General features: G+C 33.2%; 3 protein-coding genes across 6 annotated transcripts; 2 read left to right on the top strand and 1 right to left on the bottom strand.

The window, feature by feature from the left end:
* The first annotated feature begins 11266 nt into the window (after positions 1-11266).
* LOC119640808 (gustatory and odorant receptor 22-like) lies at positions 11267-15895 on the top strand. 4 transcript variants are annotated; one of them, XM_038039049.1, is made up of 9 exons: positions 11267-11589; positions 12104-12380; positions 12449-12775; positions 12832-12961; positions 13029-13159; positions 13924-14051; positions 15247-15574; positions 15655-15729; positions 15804-15895. In XM_038039049.1, the coding sequence occupies exons 2-9, from the start codon at positions 12123-12125 to the stop codon at positions 15807-15809; spliced, it is 1383 nt and encodes a 460-aa protein (XP_037894977.1). In that variant the 5' UTR covers positions 11267-11589; positions 12104-12122; the 3' UTR covers positions 15810-15895. The 4 variants fall into 4 exon arrangements, with proteins under 4 accessions (XP_037894977.1, XP_037894976.1, XP_037894978.1 ...); XM_038039048.1 differs by having other exon boundaries at positions 11649-12380; XM_038039050.1 differs by having other exon boundaries at positions 11649-12380; positions 15655-15661; positions 15804-15887.
* Positions 15896-16005: 110 nt separating this feature from the next.
* LOC119640809 (gustatory and odorant receptor 22-like) lies at positions 16006-17723 on the top strand. Its single transcript, XM_038039052.1, has 6 exons — positions 16006-16235; positions 16300-16623; positions 16682-16811; positions 16883-17141; positions 17206-17521; positions 17611-17723. The coding sequence occupies exons 1-6, from the start codon at positions 16026-16028 to the stop codon at positions 17713-17715; spliced, it is 1344 nt and encodes a 447-aa protein (XP_037894980.1). The 5' UTR covers positions 16006-16025; the 3' UTR covers positions 17716-17723.
* Positions 17684-19392, bottom strand: LOC119640810 (putative hydroxypyruvate isomerase). The gene is made up of 4 exons (XM_038039053.1): positions 19140-19392; positions 18448-18556; positions 18207-18382; positions 17684-18013 (listed from the first exon to the last, which is right to left on the bottom strand). The coding sequence occupies exons 1-4, from the start codon at positions 19330-19332 to the stop codon at positions 17706-17708; spliced, it is 786 nt and encodes a 261-aa protein (XP_037894981.1). The 5' UTR covers positions 19333-19392; the 3' UTR covers positions 17684-17705.
* Between the last annotated feature and the right edge of the window lie 315 nt (positions 19393-19707).

Genomic DNA, 19707 nt, shown 5'->3' with positions numbered 1-19707 from the left:
ATTTGCACACCAACATTGCGTCAATTTATAATCTATTCATGGGAATTACATCTAAGGATACAGTCTGGTGTTATGAACGAGCCCTAGAAAAAAGGAAATCGTGCTCTGGTACTTTGGTATTTTGATATTCCAGAATCATAATCGCAGTGAATTACCCCAATTGCAATTTTAATATGAACTAAGCTTGTTAAGTCACTCAAATCGTATGTGCTTTGTCATCTGTGAGTATATGAAGTTGTTGAGTTCAAAAGACTTATGGCATCAAAGCTTTTTTTGCATTTTTAAAGCGTTTTCTAATTATCCTTAAACGAGAGCGTAATGCAATGCAATAACGGATCAATTGGATGCAAAACTTGGTTTAGCAAAGAAAAAAATCATTTTTCTCGAGGACAATCCACGCGCCGCAAGGACCATAAATTATTGAAACACTCATCATATTTCGCTACATTCGCGACATATCGTCCCACCTTTTTTTCTTTTTACCTTTTTCTTAAATAAGTCTGCCCGAACCACTCCCATGCTGCCAATAAACGACTCGACTGTACTAACTGTCAAAGTTAATCTAAAAACCTGTTGACATTTTTAAACATTTTTTCATTCAGAATATGTGAAGAAAATAACAAAAGACAGGCATCGAGATTTTGATATCAAACGCAGAAAAGAAAATATCCGAAAGAGTTCAAGGTTGATAAAAGGCGTATTATTTCTTTTAGACATCGCGGCCGTATTTTACGTATCAAGATCGTTCCGTTTTTGTAGGTTGCGTTCAGTAAGATTTGCAATTTTATAATGGAGAAATATGTAAAGCGGGCATATATGAGAGCAGAATTTATATATAGAAAATATATGTTTAATTTATACGAAGTAATACCCATCGCTAGTTACACATTGTTCATCCCGTGCCAAACAAATTGAACAACAACTTTTAAATCAAACCAATCAAGAAGCGAAGCGGTGTTCACCATCTGCAGAACCGGAAGAGCACGAGTAAGCCAATTGAGCTAGCACTTTCGAGTCGAAAAACCTCCAACGCATGGCGAATCGATTCGCTGTATGAATGGATAAACGGGTGTCATGTTCAAAAATTACCTCCATTTGCCATTTTTGATATTCAGCCCGTTTTTGAATAGCGAACAGTTCAACTCGATTAATTAATGCTGGTAGCGTTTAGTATTAGACATTTCATCAGACTTCAAGAGTGAATAACACGAGTCTCAGTAAACACAGAATGCCGTCCTGCTGCCAAATCGGTTCAGCCTCGTAGTCTATATAGATGCGTAGGTATGCCTGGGTCTATCCCGCGCATTCTTATGTTTGGAATTTTGAAAATAGATTCACTTTTCATCTCCAGCTTGAATACGACACAAAAAAGACTTTCTTCTGTATCGTCCGGGCAAAGAAAAAGTACTGCTGACCCAATGGTCTTTATTTGGCATAAAAGTCGACTTTTTCGTTATTAATATAAATAATTATGCGTTGCGGCATATATTGGTATTACGACTGCTTATTATTGCCAGACGTCCGAGCTACATTATAAGCAGGTAAGAAAGCTACATTCGGCGGGGGTCGTATCTCGCGTACCCACCACACAAACGCTTTTTCCACTTAAGGCTTTAATGTCCAAGAGGTCGGTGTACTTTATGTTTTAAACGTCCACCATAATTAAATTATAACTAACATGCTTTATTGCTTTCGAATCTTAAAATACTTTCATTTGATACTTACGTGAAAGGTATTTTTAAAAAAACATTTATCCACCACTTGGTGACGGCTACCACAATTAATTTGGAATTAACACACTTGGCTTTTCGCGTTCTGCTCTCCTAGTCCTTTTATGTGATAGCCATATCAACGTCATTGTAAGGGAAAAATTAGTTCACTGCGTTGCGACGTCCGAGATATACAATTTAGAGCTGACACATATGGCTTTTTGCTTTCTACTCTCCAAGTCCTTCTATTTGATACCCATTTGATATCGCTTGTATTATTAACAAATAATTAATCGGACACGTCGCGGTGTTTACCATCTTCATTTTAGAATTAAAAGTAGAAAACCCATTTTTGGGCACATAATATATTTTCATTTGAGGAGTGAACAAAATAGTTTTAAACATTCGATCTTGATCGCCTTATGATAAATATGCATAAAACATCAAAAAATAAAAAAAAAAATAAAATTTAGTTACGTGTGCTTTTTTAGATGTAAAGATTAGAGTGTTTCGTAAAGTAGATGTGGAAAATTTCAGTCTTCTAACTTTAATAATTTCGGAATAGCGAGCAAGAAGCTACAAATTTTTGTTTAGAAAAACTAAGTTGCGTTCAGTTTACGCTCCATTACGCGCTTTTGCATTCACGGATTTGGCTCATTTTCATTGCCAATCTGCGTGCATAACGCTTCCAATGTTTCTATCAAATTCGAGATCGATATCTTCATTTTTGGGACCAGGAGAGTGCCAACACCACACCCCGCATAGACGGACAGACGCGGGGTAATCAACTCAGAATTTCACTCCGATCAAGATATATACACGTTTTAGGGTCTCTGCAGCTACCCAAAATTAGTAAACCGCCTAGGTGCTAGATGCTAAAGCGTACCTAGTACCCTGCAACAACGTATGGAAAGGTATCCTTTATCTTCATTGATAATTTCGCGTTATTTTATTGTTCAATTTAGAAGTAACGCTGTATGCCGTAGCAACGATTGTAGTAATCCTTTGACTTTTAATGAACATAAATAAACCATAGTTAAAAATTTATTTAATTTTTTTTTTTTATTTTACAGTCATTAGGTAGAGATTCGCAAATCATAAAATTATACATAAATAGAAGTGTGGTAACAGATATGTTTTATGTTAATCAACACAAATGCTTTTAATTAAAAAATATATAAATCATCTTAGTTGGGAAATATATATCTTTAATATCCCGGTATTATTATTAGAACGGGCCAGGCTTAGCGAACTAAAGAAAGAAAGGAAAAGGAAAAACGTAAAAAGCCATATAAATGTTATTGGATTTGTTGTGTCGGTTGTTGTTATATGTAAAACTGTAATTTGCACATAATCTTCTTACAATGACTAATGAACTGATTAGGTTGTTGAATCAACTGAACGGAATAATGAACAAACGAATGAATGAATTGTGCATCAACGTTTTTGTTTTTCCTTTTGTTCGTGTGTATGTATGCCTTTGCCTACTGGTGTGCGTATTGTGCGTATGTACATATTGTGCGTATGTGCGTATATCAAAAATATCTGGTTATATACTGTAATAGTTTAAATTCTTTTGTACTCGTATAATGTTGATAATAATGTTGTTCTGGTTTGTCTAACATTTTGTTATTGTAACCGCTTACAGCTATTGACTGTTGGTGGTTGATATACATAAATATATCTATATATCTATATATATAAATATATATATATATATATATATGCGTGCATATAAAAACATAAGTATGTGGTGTAATTGAAAAAAGAAAAGTCCTCTAATATTTTTATGAGTGTGTTTATCCCATTAATGTAATTATTTTGTGCATTTATGTATGTATATGTATATGAGTACATGAATGTATCTGAATATGTTGTATATGGCGCTTTAGCTTCCGATTTCTTATGCGTGGCGTTTAGTTCTGCTTTCAAAGAAGATATTGATTTCCGTTGCTTGGCCGTGTAATCCTTTTTAATGTGTATCTTCAATGCCGTTTAACAATTTCCCTGCGGTCTCCCAAATACCTTTGGGAAATCCATGTTGTCCTTACATTCGTTCATTGCCGTTGGGATTTTATTCGCATAGTATGTTTTGAAGTTTTACGTTAACACACAGTTAAGAAGGAAGTGTAGCGCATACCTACGCCTGCCAACTGCCGGTTTACACGAGAGCGCTTTATACAATAGAAAAACAAAAATTTCTAATTCAAATTTGATGGACATCGTTTACTTTTGCTGGCATAATCATATTATTATTCCTTATCTAATACTTTCAAATATATCTCAGAAAACCAAATTATTCAATAGATTAGGTAAAATTGAGCTCCAATTATTTGGAGCGATGAGAAGTATCCAAGGTTAATATGAATTGTAGAAAGTGTAAGAGAACTAAAGATAAATGTTTAATGATAAATGCTGTAGAAAGCCGTCGGAAAATGCATACTGACATTACAGTTAAGGAAATAGCTTCCGAATTCCATCGTGTAAACGAAGTTACTTTGCGTTTCCTCTGCCACCTCCACGAAGCATATTTTTCATGCCAAAAATAGATCAATTCTCTTTCTTAGCATGTCTAACAGTTGTGAGTGCCATAGTATGGCCACAGTTAGTTAAGTGTCATAACTCAAACTAAATTTCAAATCGCTGAATAGTCTAAAGCATTCTAAAAAGATCCAAATGAACCCTTCTTCCTCGATAACAAATGTCTTGTTAAAATCAAGAAGTTTATGTTGGAAGATGTCAGAACACGGTGAGAGCAAGCGCATTAAACGAATCCGCTGCACAAGTCGCTTCAAAAGGTCCCAAATTATCTCCTCCCCTTTTCTAAAATTCATATTCAAAAAGTCAACAGTTCTGATCTAACGGGGCACGTCCTCACTTGGTGTGCTTTCGGTAGACTCTACGACTTCCTTGACAGTGTTTTGATCGATTATATGCGAAAAAGGCTCTTTGGGAGGTCCGAAGACTTTATGTTAGTCAATCTCCAAAAAATGTATAGAAAATTCAGTAACTTTAACACATATACAATCTTGATTTCTTGACGTCTATTCCAAATCTATTTTTAGCAACAACCCATATAGGAAGGCAATTAAAAAATCTACATTGTTAGCACCGTTTATAACGATTAGAAGTGAAAATAATGAAGAATATCTCTTGCTAAAAGGTTTAACCAAAGCGATAAGGGATAAAAGCGAGACTAACTTTTTTGGGAGAGCACGCAATTGCTTTTTCGTTATTTGGGATAGAGAATAATTGCCCCTATTCGCCTGTGCACTCCCACCCTCTTTAAAGAGGAATAAAAATCTCCAATTCTCTAACTGACAACTATCTCTGATATACTTTGATATCATTGCGCACGTAATCCTGCCAGGCTGCATGACGATTCTACCGGACTGTGCATGGAGATCCTCCCAATCCTTTCCCTCAAAGTGTCAATAAACCTTACGAGGCGCTTCTACCGGGTTATATATAAACGGAAATATAGCAGCGAAAAATCTTTGAGGAAGAAAAACAGGTAAGAACCTTATGATCGGGCAAGTCCGACCCTTAACCATACATCATATTGTCTAACATTTCTTCTTATTGGCTTCGGTCAATTTTCATCACCACATATTAGAACTTAGACTTTTCTGCTCTGCAGAGGAACAATTTTCGTGAAAATCCTTATTAGGGGCCTATTTAAAAAATAGGCCGAGAAGTTCCAAACTTGATACACTTAATTTTTTTATATGAAATAACTATTATGAGATAATTTTCTTCATGAAGCATTGAAAATTATACATTTTTGTCGTGTGAACTTCAGTCTTCGTTATATGAGAGGGTCCAAATATTGCATTAGCCGGTCCAAAGTTTCCATACCAATTTAGAATGCCCAAATACTACTACTTAGCTACTTTTGCTGAGAAATTTTGGAAATTGAAATCTTTTTCCTTATAACGACTTTTCAGAATATGCTATTATATGTGGAGTGGTTGAAAAAATGGACCGATCCGAACCATTTCCTTAGGTCGTAACATGTCACTGTACCAAATTTCGTTGAAATATCCCAAAACTTAGCCTATAGCTTAAACCCATTTTTACATGGACAGGCGGACAGACGCGCAGACAGGCTTAGACCAATGATTCTGAATCGATCGGTATAATAAAATATGGATCTATCTTAAACTTCTTCTGCGTGCTACATACGCCTTAATATACCCTGTAAATAAATGCAGAATATTTCAGGTTAATCCATAAGAGAAGTTCAGGCAATTTTTATATGGATGGATAGGAGTACGGATCAAAATTTTCATTTCAATTTAAATAACGCCCCACATTTAAGCAATGAAAGCAACTTATGCTACAATAAGGTAGACTGCACCTCGTCAATGTGTCGATCTGTGGATGTATTAATGCAGCAATTCCCGATACTTTTTGATTTGACAACAAATATTAAACATATTATTTGCTTTGTTACAGTCGTCTCGGCTTTTTTATCTTGAATGAAAAACTAAATATGTAACTGAAGACTTTCAGAAACCTAGACGAAAATCGAATAAAATTCATAAGTTGCGAAAAGAGCAATTGAAAACTTTTACCTTATGATTTTTTTACTTGCGTAGTTCAAGAAGAACACTAAAGCTGAACAACTGTGAATTTTGTACGTCTAACTGCCTGGCGCTTTGACAAAATTACTCCTTGTAAATAAATCGTCAACCTAATAAACGCAACTTGGATGCGCTCATTTAACTGGGCAGACAGTCCTATGAGAAGGGTCGACAACACACATGCACAGCATTGTAATTGACTTATTCTTGTTGAAAGCTTAAAATAATATTGCAGGCGTTTAATGGGTACACAAATAATAATGCGCAGTCAGGGCTAATATTGTTGTGCCTGTGGCTGGCTGCTGCAGGGGTAATGTATTTACAAAAGCCGTTGCCGCGTTCTGTAATAAGATACATGTGTATTATTTAATTTGCTGTGGTATCATCGTAATAAAAGTGCGGGGTTATTGCTCTCCTGCATCCCTTTGTAATAGTAATAACTCTAGGTGTGTATATTTTGTAAAAATCGAACGCAAATGTATTTAAAATTTTCAAGACTTGAATCATAAGTCGAATGTGTGTTACAACAATTTAAATTTTCATTTAAGATCAATTTTCTCTGAAGAAAATTACACAGTTAAAAGATTGCTAATTGAAATCGGGTGCATGTGGGGGATTCAAGTCCTTTGACTACAAACACAATTGAGTTTTCATTCATCGTATGTTTAACTCAAAATTGTAACGTAGTTGTTGTACTGTACTTTTAAAAGCTTTCGAATTTCACGAATTTTTATTTTTGAGATTTTTCAATAATCTCTCTTCTTTGTTTTATATTATTCCAAAAATATATAGAGAGCAGGAGGAAAGAATAATTCAATTTTCTTTCGCTCTAAATTAAATTCATTGAATGCATGCTGATCAAAAAGTATCGAGAAAAGTCAGCTTGAATCGATTTTCACTTTTTCTTTTTAATTCAGTAAAAGTTTCGCAAATTCAATACTAAATGATATTTTCTCGGTTTAAGCGGGTCGTCCTAATAACTTATCCCAAACGTTATCGATGGCGATGGCTTTTTTTTCGATAACGATGGATGACCAATCCATTCGTACCATACTGTTTCGTATAACCTTAACATTCTTTTCACTTCTGTGTGTAGCTACCACTAGCCATGAAAATTTGTAGGTATCCGCGGGGGTCAGGTTGCCCAAAAGTAGGATTGCCCCTGGCAAAAATATGCACCCAACTGACTGCCGGGAGAATGCCTTCTTACCGAACTGCTTGGGTACGGCGCTTCGGAGAGTACCGTGGTGGCACACACATCCGTTTTCTAATTCGGTACCTCAGGGTAGTAAAGCCCCGTTCAATAGGAATTGTCTTACCCCCTGGGGTTGTTGTTACGACCAAGAGGATCTTGATGAAAAACTTCGGTTGCTGAAGCAAGGTAATGGCCTACGAGTAAATAATAAATTTCATGGAGTTGACAACTCGAAAAACAAAAAATTTGAGACAAAATTTCGACTCATGGTCAAACTTTCGTCGTTGTAAAGACAAAATTGAACGATTTGTTCAAAATTTTATAGAATCCTTCAGGCAATGAAATGAAAAAATTATCGCTAAAAATCATCGTAGAGGACTTACTGTCTTGGTATCACTAATAAAGAAATTAACATATTTTGATCAATATATTAGTCATGACACATCTTGTTACGCCAAACGCAATTTATGATACAAGGTGATATTAACTTTGGTCGAATGTATACAAGACCCAGCAGAGATTGGGATAGATCCACATTCCGTTCCACTGATCGATTCAGAAAGTGATTCCGAAAGCTTGTCTGTCCGTGTGTACGTTTTGTCTTCAATTTATAGGCCGCAATTTTTGAGATATTTTAATAAAATTTGGTACACTGACATGTTTTGGCCCAAAAACGAATGCTACTAAAAATGGTTCAGATCAGACCGCTTTTTCGATCCCATAAAAAGCTTTATTTTAAAAAGAGTTCAATGAATAACACTTGGGTCGATGTAGAGTATTTAATGGTGGGGCATGACTCACTACAATGTACGATTCTTTTTAGTTCATTTAATGATCTTAGCCGAATATTTTGAATTGATATGCGGAATGAGAGAAGTTGAAGACAATCATTTTATGGCAAAATAGAAAGAGATTACGTTGTTCACTATCGGTTTAGGTCATTGTCGCTGTAGAATCCTTTGCTTGAATTGATTGGATTGTTTTCAAGCACATACGAAGGTTAGTTCACCAGAAAACATTCATTAAAAGAGTTTGGTAGTGAGAATGCTATCATTTCGTGGATCAATCTTTTGTTTTGATTATTATCTTTTGAGTTGCCATTATTAAGTAAACATTTTGAGATAATTAAGACGTAAAGTAGACTCAAATATGTTCCTTCAATAATCAAGGAGAAATGCATTCTTATATATATATTGCTGCCAAGAGAAATGAACTTGAAGCAATAGTTATAAAATTATAATTTTCAAAATTTTCAAATAAATATTCCCGGTACATTTTGATCCGAGTACGCATTCTATCGCATAAACACATACAGTAGCTCATGGCAATTTGTCAAGACTTGTGTGAAAAAAACTCAAATATTTCACAACATAAAAAATATATCCATTACTTTACCATACTCAAGTTGATCATTTATAGTTTAAGTCACTGTAATTATATGCATATTTATTTTTCTCCTTATATATATATATATGTTCAGACATCCTCATCATAGATTTTATTGAGTGTTAAAGAACAACAAATTTCAAAAGCTGTTATGTCAAAACTGAAATATTTAAAAAAACAAACACGTACCGACTATGCATTTATTTACATATGGCAATATTTTCCAGTCATTTACAAAAGGCACAACGGCCATAATTAGGTTATGGTCGCATACACCCACAATGCGCAAAGCCATCATCAATTGATGCATACCCTTAAAATATTGCAACCACCACATCGATATATATACATGTATTTTTATGTATATATAAGATGATCAAAAAAGTTTGTTTCTTTAAAAAAAAAATTCTTTCTAATTGATTATTAAAAGGTGTTGATTTCATTAAAAACACAAAGAAAAAGAAAAGAAACGAAAAAGTAAAGCAATTTTGCCTGAACAAGTGCGAACATTGTAATTAGTTATATTCAAACATTAGATACTCATCATCTCTCTTCCTTAACATACATATGTGAACCTATTGAGAGAATAAGATGACTTTAAAATGTATTGTGACCAAGGCATTGGACCAAGATATTGAACGTATCTAGCATGCCGTGGCGGCATCGTTGACCATAATTTTCGGTGGATTGCTTCTTTTCTCTCTCTAAAATAGATAACATAGAAAGGAATACAAGCCTAGGTTAATTACTTTATAATTTTTCTTTTTTTGGTTTCATTTCTTCAATATTATTATTCAGTACAGGTTTATTAAATTTATTATATTATTATAAACACATATGCAGAAAACTCAAAACTTAATCTTAAGTACTTCCCGTTTTCCTTATATTGAAGTAATCGCGTCCGATAAATCAGGTTCGCTACACATTAGAGAAAATATAAAACGTAAATATTAAACGATTGATGCTGTTCCTTGTGTGTAAGAACTTTTCATAAATCGTAACATAATTAGCATAGGTAGAATACAAATTCTTCAAGCAAATTATATAATGCTGTGACGAAATCCTGAAGGAATATTTTTCTTAAAATCAAATCGTCAGAAGCAAGAGACCTCACCAATATTATGTATGTTTTTTTATCTCTATATGTCAACACAATACTTATAAAATTATATATATAACAGAAAAATCTTCTATAAAAGAACCACAAAATTTAATTCTGCGATTGTACTTACTTCAAATTAAGTAACCTTACAGTTATATGAATAACAATCAGGAAAATACCATTTATTTACATAAATATGTATCGATATTTGTCCGTTGTTTCATTTCGATTCATTTCTTCACATTATTCATATCGCAAGAGCATAGTGTGTGGCATCCCTGCTTTTATTGATTGTGCGTACAAAATTCAATGTTGTCAATTAATCTGTAAAAATAAATATTCAATAGAAAATTTTCGGAAAAAGTTAACATTCAGTGATGTATACAATATTTCATCATATTTGAATATTTTTTAAAAGTTATTCACTTTTTCAAGAATGCAATCTTTTATTACTTCACGTCAATTAGAATTAAAGCGTTTTTTTTTTGATAAAACGCCTTCATTAAAAATGTGAAAGCGTTCATTTCATAAAAAAAATTGTAATTGTCATTACTTTTAAAAATTTCTGTAATAAACTTGTCCGGAAAAATTGGTTTTAAATAATTGGAAAAAATTCACAAATTCAGTATGACTGCTTCCTCTACAAAAATCAATTATGCAGAAGATGAATATGGAAAGAAGCTAGATCGCTGTGTAACCGATGGAATCATTAAAAGCAGTAGGCATTAAAAAGAATATTATGCAATACAAAATAATTTTGTTTTACATGCTTGTACACACGTACCTATTCAAACGGTGCTTTGTGCCATTAAGTAATGGTCTTTAACACGTACAATGTGCGATCCCGACAGTCTTAGTAATTGAAGGATAGAATAAAATTCTGTTGACAATTTCGTTAAACTTTTCGCATACCGTACACACTCAATAAGACGTCGAAACGATTATTGATTGGACCGTGTTGAGAGATTTTTGTTGAGATTGCAAACGCAAACTTTCAACGTACATATGTCATACCTTTCTCTAAGTAGTAGTGGCCTGAGCGGCAGGGCAACGTTAGTGGCGTGCATGATTCCATTTCAAAATTATTTTACATTTTTATACCGATAAATATCAATCATCAACATTAAACATTTATTTATTAATCTTTTAACTTCTATTTCAGCCGGAGGTTTCCTGATTGGCACTGTATTATCTTTAACATTTTTCAAACGAAAAGCATGGCCAATACTAGTCGCTACCGGATTTGGTGCTGGAATGGCTTATCGAACTTGTGAAAAAGAGTTAAATAAGTAAAAATTATCTAACCGGTGCTAGGTAATAAAATTTAAAAAATAAAAAAAAAAATAAAAATAGATAAATATAACGGGTTGGATATTGATATAAACTTATAGTAATTCTAATAATCTATGGTTTGTGCGCGTATTATTGATGTGTGAATTGTTAAAATTCGTTGAACTTTGTGTTTATATTTGAATCGATTTTTAGTTTATTAAACTTTTTGTTATAAAATTTTTATGGTAAACATTATTGTCATCCAATATCAAGTTGAAGAATTTATGACTTATCCTGTGTTGAAGGTAGATACGATTGGTTAACGCGTTCGACATAAAGGTAAGACAGTATACACATTTCTAAAACTAGTACAATAATCAATGCATACGTGGTCGTAGCTCCAAGTGGAGTTGTTAACCATCGCACTTAAATATGGATGTTGGTGCTGAAAATCAAATTTAAAAGAAATGATGGCAATATTCTTGACTGTATAGTGTTTGCATACATTGTGAGGAATTAATACAACCTATATAAAATAAAGAGAATCTCTGAAATAATCAAGCCAATGCCAAGTAAATTCGTTCGGACTAGCTGCGTGTATTCTAGACTAGACTCTAGATATTACTACACATATAAGACAATACATAAATGCTAATTTAGACTATAACATTCTTCCAAGACTAATAATTACATGTAGATACCAACATCAACTTCAATATATTTTAATATTATATTCTCTTATTTGTAAACATAAGCCGTGAGAGGACGAAATTCTTACAAGTTGTTTAAACTTGTTCATTTATTAATTTTCCTTGAAAACTTTTGTAAAAACTTCTTCATATGTTGACTATAGATTTACTATATAAACAATCATGCGGTCTTCTGTAAACATTTATTTGCCATTAGACAATATTTTTAAAATGTATAGTGTATTTGAAGAGAAAGTCGTAGCCGAAAATATTAATTTCGACCTTTTAAGGTCAGATTTAAAGGTTAACTTAAAAGTCGACAATATAAATAAGCACAAAATCAATTCAATGGATTTAATTGTACAAGAGAAAGAATACGAAAGATTTGAACGTTCAAGACTGAATTCTAGTGACGGCGACGCTGTGGAAATACATGATCAGGTGAATTTAATAGTTATTTTAGATGCAGATTAATTTTTTTTTGTATTAATCTACGTATTCACTCATAGTTCTATCGTGATCACAAGCTATTGCTTATTCTCTTTCGTGTATTGGCAGTCATGCCTATTTTACGCAGCGAACCAGGGCGCATTACGTTTTCTTGGAGATCGATTGCTACCATTTACGCTATTATTTTTTGGTGTCTTATGACTGTAGTCGTAATAATTGTCGGCAAAGAACGTATTCATATTCTTCAGACAACCACGCAATTCGATGAATACATTTATGCGATAATATTTGTTATATACTTAGTACCACATTTTTGGATACCTTTTGTTGGTTGGGGTGTGGCTACTGAAGTTGCAAAATATAAAACATCTTGGGGAGCTTTTCAGGTAATAAGAACATATGACATTTTGGTTACATTGATTTACGAGAAGTTTTTCAACAGCTTAGGTATTTTCGGGTTACTGGTACATCTTTGCAATTTCCACGTTTAAAATCCTTGATAGTTGTCATTTCTGTGGGTTGTCTACTTTGCGCCATTCTATTTCTACTTTGCTTATCATTTTTGTTGGAAGGTACGCAAGTATAAATAAATCATTTTTACGCTGAAATCAGACAGATGTATTCGTTTTCTTGTTCTAGGATATCCTCTGTGGCATACATTGGCCTACTATCATATCATTACAATGATTAACATGAATTGTGCACTTTGGTATATAAATTCGAGAGCTATTAAAACGGCCTCTTATTCGATGGCGTTGTGTTTTCGCAAGGTAAAGGCTATAGACTGAAGGCGTTTTCACTTATTCTCATAAACCTAATTAAAAATGTTTGATTCGCCTTAAGAAATAATGTTAGAAATTTATTAGCGATGACTTCTTTGGTGTCTAAAAGCATTTGAAGCTTCTTCTAAAAGATTAGTGTCGAGTTTTAAATATCAATGTATGTAACTTTGTACAAGTCCCATTGAAATGCGACTTCTGACTTTTAAAGTAGAGAATGTGGAGAATGTTGGCGCTATGCCGGATTGCGGCCGAACTTTCATTCGAGTTGGAAGAGTGCTTCAACAAGCGGCAAAAAAATGGCATTTCCAGCCAATTCATGTCACCACTTTTAAACCGTTGAAAACAAACACGACAATTGGGATATGATGTAGCAGCACGACCATAAGCTTCTGAACGTGTTTGGGGGGCTTCGGCAGCCAATTTCTCCAAATTAGCCGACAAAGGTAATGAAGGCCGAAGGTACAATTTTGACCGCTCCATTAGTGTCTGCATACGCCGAAGAACTCAATAATATTAAATGGAAAACTGTCATTTTAAGTAGGGAATTGTCTAAATCATCGAATTTAATCGTTACTTACACTGGTATTTCCCATTCCTTTATCATTTTTATTTACTGAAGAAGTAGAAGTGTGAAGGAAATGCGTATAAAGGAGTTGTCTTAAGGCGGATAAAACTTTTTCACGTTCTGCAGACGGTGAACTTAAAAATACGAAAACTTTTTCAATAAAAATCTCTACACATACTTTTCTTAGGAAGTAATGAAAGATTGTTCAGCTCCGATAATATCTAAATACCGTTTCTTGTGGTTGAATCTTAGTGAATTGTTACAATCACTCGGAAACGCTTATGCTCGAACTTATTCAACACTTTGTATTTTTATGTGAGTAAAAATTTGTAATGTTTTTTTTTGTATATTTTCTTACACTGCTTGAGGAATATTTATACAACTTAATTTTTTTTTATATTTATAATTTTACTTTTTTATTAATAGTATGTTGCTTTTTTTGGCAATTTTTCAATTAGTATCACTTATTTTAGCACTTACCAATTGCTTAAGTTTCACAGAAAGCCGTTAGCTAGTTTTTTCCTTTCTACAGTTTATAAAAAAATTGCTATGTGGGGTGAATGAAGAGAGCACAGAGTTGCTTTTAATAAGTAGTAAATAAATAAATAAATAAGAGAAATGATGAATAAAAAATCTCTCTCACTTTTATAGGCCTGAAAGCTCTTCCTAATGAGAGTTAGCGACATTTTATGATTGAAAAATGTAGTAAAGATGACAAATATTTCTTCTGTTTTAAGCTGTACAACTGATCTCAGAAAAAATTTCACTCCGATATAATAAAAATTTTTGTATTTTTATTTTTGTATTTTTATGTGAGTTATGTGTGTTCTATAAAACATACATAATTGTTAATATAATTACTTTAAGCATTTGCACTCCTATGTCGACTTTATGACGACATTGTATTTCTTACGTCAGCTTTTATGGCAACATAGAGATGACACTACATTATTTGCAATTGTTAACTAGGGAGTTAGTGCTAGGTTAAAAAAAAAATACCGAGTGCGAAGGGTTAATTGAATCATTGTGTGACTGCAAAAGTTTTTATTCATAGTAAAACCATAAGAAATATCTCAAATTTGCTGCTCACATTGTTAGGAAGAAGAATGTTACTCTCTTAACTGTTGTACACCGTCTTAGATTTCTTTCTTGTCGACAACGGCGTAGTGGATCTTCTGTCTCGATGTTCTTTAACGTTGTAGCTTAAAATAGGCTTAACGCATCCCCACACTAGTTAAAATAGTTGAATAGTGTTCAGTCCATAACCTCCAACTTGCACAAAATATATGGTGTGACTTTAATTATTTATTAGATCCATGTGAAGCTCCAGGTTAAAAGGGGAAAAAGAATTATGTGCTTTGAAAATCTACAAGGAGTAGCGTTAAAAGGAATTTTTTTGAACATATGCAACGACATCTAGTAGAGTGCATAAGCAATTGAAGGAGGGAGGACGAAGTCTACAAAATGCATTTTTAAATCTTATTTTTAAAGAATAATTTTCATTTTATAGATTCGTTAATATTGTTATAGCTGTATATGGAGCATTCGCCGAAATTGTTGATCATAAACACGGCTATACCATTTCGTATAAAGAGGCTGGACTGATAGTTGATGTCGTATATTGCTGCACTTTATTATTTATATTTTGCGATTGCTCTCATAATGCCACACTCGGTGTGGCGAAGGGTATACAAAAGACATTACTGTCCATTAATTTGCTCAAAGCCGATTTGGAGGCTAAAAACGAAATTGATTTGTTCATAGTGGCCATCGAAATGAATCCAGCTATAGTTAGTTTAAAAGGCTACGTTACTGTAAATCGTGAACTTCTCTCTGGAGTAAGTTGTGAATTTTGGTGATGTGTCTTTTATGAAAAACGAATTTTGGAATAATTTTTTTTTTTGCTTTTAATTTTCAGTCGATTGGTATGATCACGGTTTACTTATTAGTCTTGATACAATTTAAATTTTCTTTGGATAAATCAACTACAAATGTATAAAGAAAAATTTATATTTGTTATGGTTTTGTTTAGATAATGCTTACGTTTGTTCTTTTTTTTCTATGCAGGTGTGAACTATTAATTGCTTTATTTTAAATAATAAATTATGACAAACTCTCTTGACTATTTAAACCTCTTTACATAGCCAAGGACAAGAGAAATGTTTGACTTTTTTAGAAACTAATGACTTATGGCTTAGGATTTATAAAAGGAACTAATTTTGTTTAATTTGCCTTAGTTGAGTTGTGACTTTCTAAGTAATAAGAAAAGTAAACTGATGAAAAATACTTATGGATATTATAACGGAACAAGAATTCGACTCTGCTCTGGATTTGTCTATATTAACAGATGATATGGAAAAATTGCTTAAAAGTGAAAAACGAAAAAAATTCATAAAAAATTCAAATCATAATCCTGACCTAATGGAACGTTTGACCATGCGTGCAAAACGTGCCAAATTGAAATCAAGGCATGGCCAGACCGCAGAATTATATGATCAAGTAAAATTGCATAGAGAGAGAGAGAGAGAGATGAAAGATTTAAAGCCGTTTCTCGCTGTTACAGTTTTATCGAGATCATAAGTTATTGCTAAAACTATTTGTAATACTCGGAGTGATGCCTTTGGCACGGCAGGCGGGACGAGTAACTTTTAGTTGGAAATCGTATCAGATGTATTATGCTTTCATCTTTTACATACTAACAACTTTGGTGGTTTTAAAAGTAGGTTCTGAGCGCGTCAAACTTTTGCGTATAACCAACGAGTATGACGAATACATTTACGCTATAATATTCATATTGTTCCTACTGCCTCACTTTTGGATTCCTTATGTGGGCTGGGGTGTAGCCAGTCAAGTAGCAAAGTACAAAAGCATGTGGGGTACATTTCAAGTAATGATTAGTTATTACTTAGATATTAAGCAATATGTTTTAAAAGATTTCATTTAAGGTACGCTATTACCGTGTGACGGGTACAACTCTAGTTTTCCCTACTCTTAAAATAGCAATTGTTATTTTGTTTATTGGTTGTGTTTTGCTTTCAATTCTTTTTCTATTTAGTCTCAGTCAGCTTTTAGATGGTAAGCATATAAAGTTCGTGCAATTGTAAAGTAAATAAGTTAAAATGTCTTTTTTTCTTTATTTTTCGTAGATTTTTTACTCTGGCATACTACTGCCTACTTTCACATTATAACGATGATTAATATGAACGCTGCCCTATTTTACATTAACTCGAAAGGTACGAAAATTGCTTCGAAAAGTTTATCGGATTGTTTTAGAAAGGATATGCGAGTCGAATGCAACTATATTATGATAAAACAATACCGGCTTTTGTGGCTTAATTTAAGTGAAATTTTACAGGCGCTAGGCAATGCCTACGCTCGCACTTATTGCACTTATTGTCTCTTCATGTAGGTTTGCTACCGATGCATTCGGCTTGCATGGAATTACGTTTCTTTTTTCAAAATGCCTTAGGTCGATAAACATTACCATCGGTTCTTATGGCGCATTATCAGAAATTTTGGAATTCGGTTTCTCTTATAAAGTTTTGGGCTTAGTAGTATTAACAATTTACTGTGCTTCATTGCTGTTTATCATCTGTGACTGTGCACAAAGTGCTACTTCCGTGATGGCTGAAGGTGTACAATCGACTCTGCTTTCGCTTAATTTACTCCAACTGGACGTACAAACTCAAAAGGAAATTGATCATTTCATCTCGGCTATAGAACTAAACCCTCCAGTGGTTAATTTGCGAGGTTATGCGTTAATAAATCGTGAACTATTAACTGCGGTAATTTTTATTTACATTATTTACATGCTCTCATGCGATATTTACATAAAAAACAAAAAACTTTTTTTTTGTTTATGCATTACCTACAGACTATTTCAACTATTGCGATTTATCTCATAGTGTTGTTACAATTTAAACTTAGTATTGTGGCGCAAAAGTGTTTACAAGACTCGTTGCAATCAGCTTACAATTGATGACCATACTTTTGCAGCCATTTTAAGCCTTCAATTGTAGTGGTTTTTGGTTTATATTCACAGCCGATCCAATCATTGTAGTTCGCCTTCTCGAATAATGCGAAAATATATTCAAAGTTTAATTCACCAATAACATCCGGCTCATGGCGATTTGGCACTTGAGCGATTTGAATGTGCCCGATTAAGTCTTTCAACTCCGCCAGAATGTGCGTAACATTACCACAAATTTGTTGCAAATGAAATATATCCAACATTAGTCTTAAATGCTTTTTATTTAAGTTGTTCAAAATCTCGCGGGCTATTAAAAATTGTGGAAAATTTAGTTGCATAGAATTTTAAGTTTGTTATTAGCTTTATAACCACCACGTAAGTATGTAAGATGTGTTTATCTACGCTTGTGTTCTTTAACGCTATCATTACATTCATCTCGCACACACTTCACTTGGGGTAAGTAGGAAATGGTTCTTTCGAAAAACTTTTTCTGTGCTTACCTGTATCATAATTGTTCATGAAGTACGAAGGCACCGAATAATTATTAATCGGTTCGATCAGACCCACAAGCTCATTTCGCTCTAATTCTTTCACCGCATACTTTAGATTATCTTGATATGTTGAAAAATGCTTCTCGAACGACTGATCTTCCATTAAGCCCGACATTATATGAATTCTATATGAAAATTGTGCAAAATTTAAGAAAAATGTTTGCATAAACAATTGAGTAAAGTGAAGTACTTGGGACAATGCAGTTGTTTTGCTATATTTATAGTGTCGCGTAAGTGCTTTTTGAAAAGCTCTTGTTCTCCTGGAATACTCGCATCACCGAATTTGTGCCTATCAGAATCTAAAAAGAATAACATTTATTAATCTATGGTTGAAATATGTACCACGAAGACCCTTTGGACTTTATTTTATATTAAATATCGTTTATTTCGGAAAGCTTTTCTGAGATTCTTAGTATCGGATCTAACGTGAGTATTTTACTTAATATATGTAGTTTTACACTGTTATACTTGTCTTATCAACATCTATATAGAAATAAGAACAAGACTTTTCGACCTCGGCCTCAGATCGCAACAGGTTTTCTTCTCGAATATACAGTGTGTATAGTTGAAAGTTACTTTTTCAAAAATTACCAAGTCTATACAAAACTCTGCAACTAATTGGAATGCTATTACCAAAATGAGTCAATGAGTCAATTTGCTAGAATTTGTTACATATATCATCACGTTTCTCAAAAACTAAACCTGGTAAAGAAAAGTTAATTACTTATACATCTTTTCATATATAATCTTTAACAGAAAATTTAGAACTTATAAAAATCTAACGAGAATTCTAGTGCTAAGTTCATCACATAGATATCCGGATAACCATGATATGGTTTACCAATTAAGCGACTTTCGTTTCGTTTTATTTTTATGTCTTACCAAACGCAATATTTATAAGAGCTATTTCCACTCCCGTTTGCTTTTTGGCTTCCAGCACTTGACTTTCTTCGCAGCGAGGAAAAGGTATTTCAACGGCACGAAATCCAGCACTCCTTGCCATATATATCCTTTCAGCAATTGAAGAACATTCGGTAAAGAGAAAATTTAAATTAGCAGCAAATTTTAAAACCATTGGAAAAAGTAAAAAACTCGGAAAGACACAAATGCTTCTTCTACTCTGGCGTTCACACAATGAAAGACTCCCAGCAATCGTTTAAACGGGTGGAATGGATTGGAAAGAAACAATTTTGAAGAATTTAAGAGACCAAAGGGATTCAACTCTGTTACAATGCAAAGCCGTCGGCAAAACAAAGATTCAATTCTGTTAATTCTGTTAATAGCAGTATTAGTAACTAATGTTTCTTTATTCTTTTTTATAAATGTATGTTTTCATATAAAATTTCTGAATTTCTTTAATTTTACAATATTTTTCGTTAATAAATGTATGTTTTCATATAAAATTTCTTAATTTCTTTTATTTTACAAGTTAGCTTAGAATTAAATCGTC

The sequence above is a fragment of the Glossina fuscipes genome, unplaced genomic scaffold, assembly GCF_014805625.2.
Source record: "Glossina fuscipes isolate IAEA_lab_2018 unplaced genomic scaffold, Yale_Gfus_2 128, whole genome shotgun sequence".
In the NCBI taxonomy this organism is placed as follows: domain Eukaryota; kingdom Metazoa; phylum Arthropoda; class Insecta; order Diptera; family Glossinidae; genus Glossina; species Glossina fuscipes.
Note: the sequence above shows the minus strand (reverse complement) of the source record. Positions and strands in the feature narration are given on the sequence as shown.

Coding starts and splice junctions, on each gene's coding strand:
- LOC119640808 (XM_038039049.1), top strand. CDS start 12,123: ATGCGGTCTTCTGTAAACATTTATTTGCCATTAGACAATATTTTTAAA. Junction 12,776..12,831: donor CATCTTGGGGAGCTTTTCAG/GTAATAAGAACA, acceptor GTTTTTCAACAG/CTTAGGTATTTTCGGGTTAC. Junction 15,575..15,654: donor ATCGTGAACTTCTCTCTGGA/GTAAGTTGTGAA, acceptor TTTAATTTTCAG/TCGATTGGTATGATCACGGT.
- LOC119640809 (XM_038039052.1), top strand. CDS start 16,026: ATGGATATTATAACGGAACAAGAATTCGACTCTGCTCTGGATTTGTCT. Junction 16,236..16,299: donor CCGCAGAATTATATGATCAA/GTAAAATTGCAT, acceptor TCGCTGTTACAG/TTTTATCGAGATCATAAGTT. Junction 17,142..17,205: donor TGCACTTATTGTCTCTTCAT/GTAGGTTTGCTA, acceptor AAAATGCCTTAG/GTCGATAAACATTACCATCG.
- LOC119640810 (XM_038039053.1), bottom strand. CDS start 19,332: ATGGTTTTAAAATTTGCTGCTAATTTAAATTTTCTCTTTACCGAATGT. Junction 18,383..18,447: donor AAACAACTGCATTGTCCCAA/GTACTTCACTTT, acceptor ATTTTCATATAG/AATTCATATAATGTCGGGCT. Junction 18,014..18,206: donor CATGAACAATTATGATACAG/GTAAGCACAGAA, acceptor AATTTTTAATAG/CCCGCGAGATTTTGAACAAC.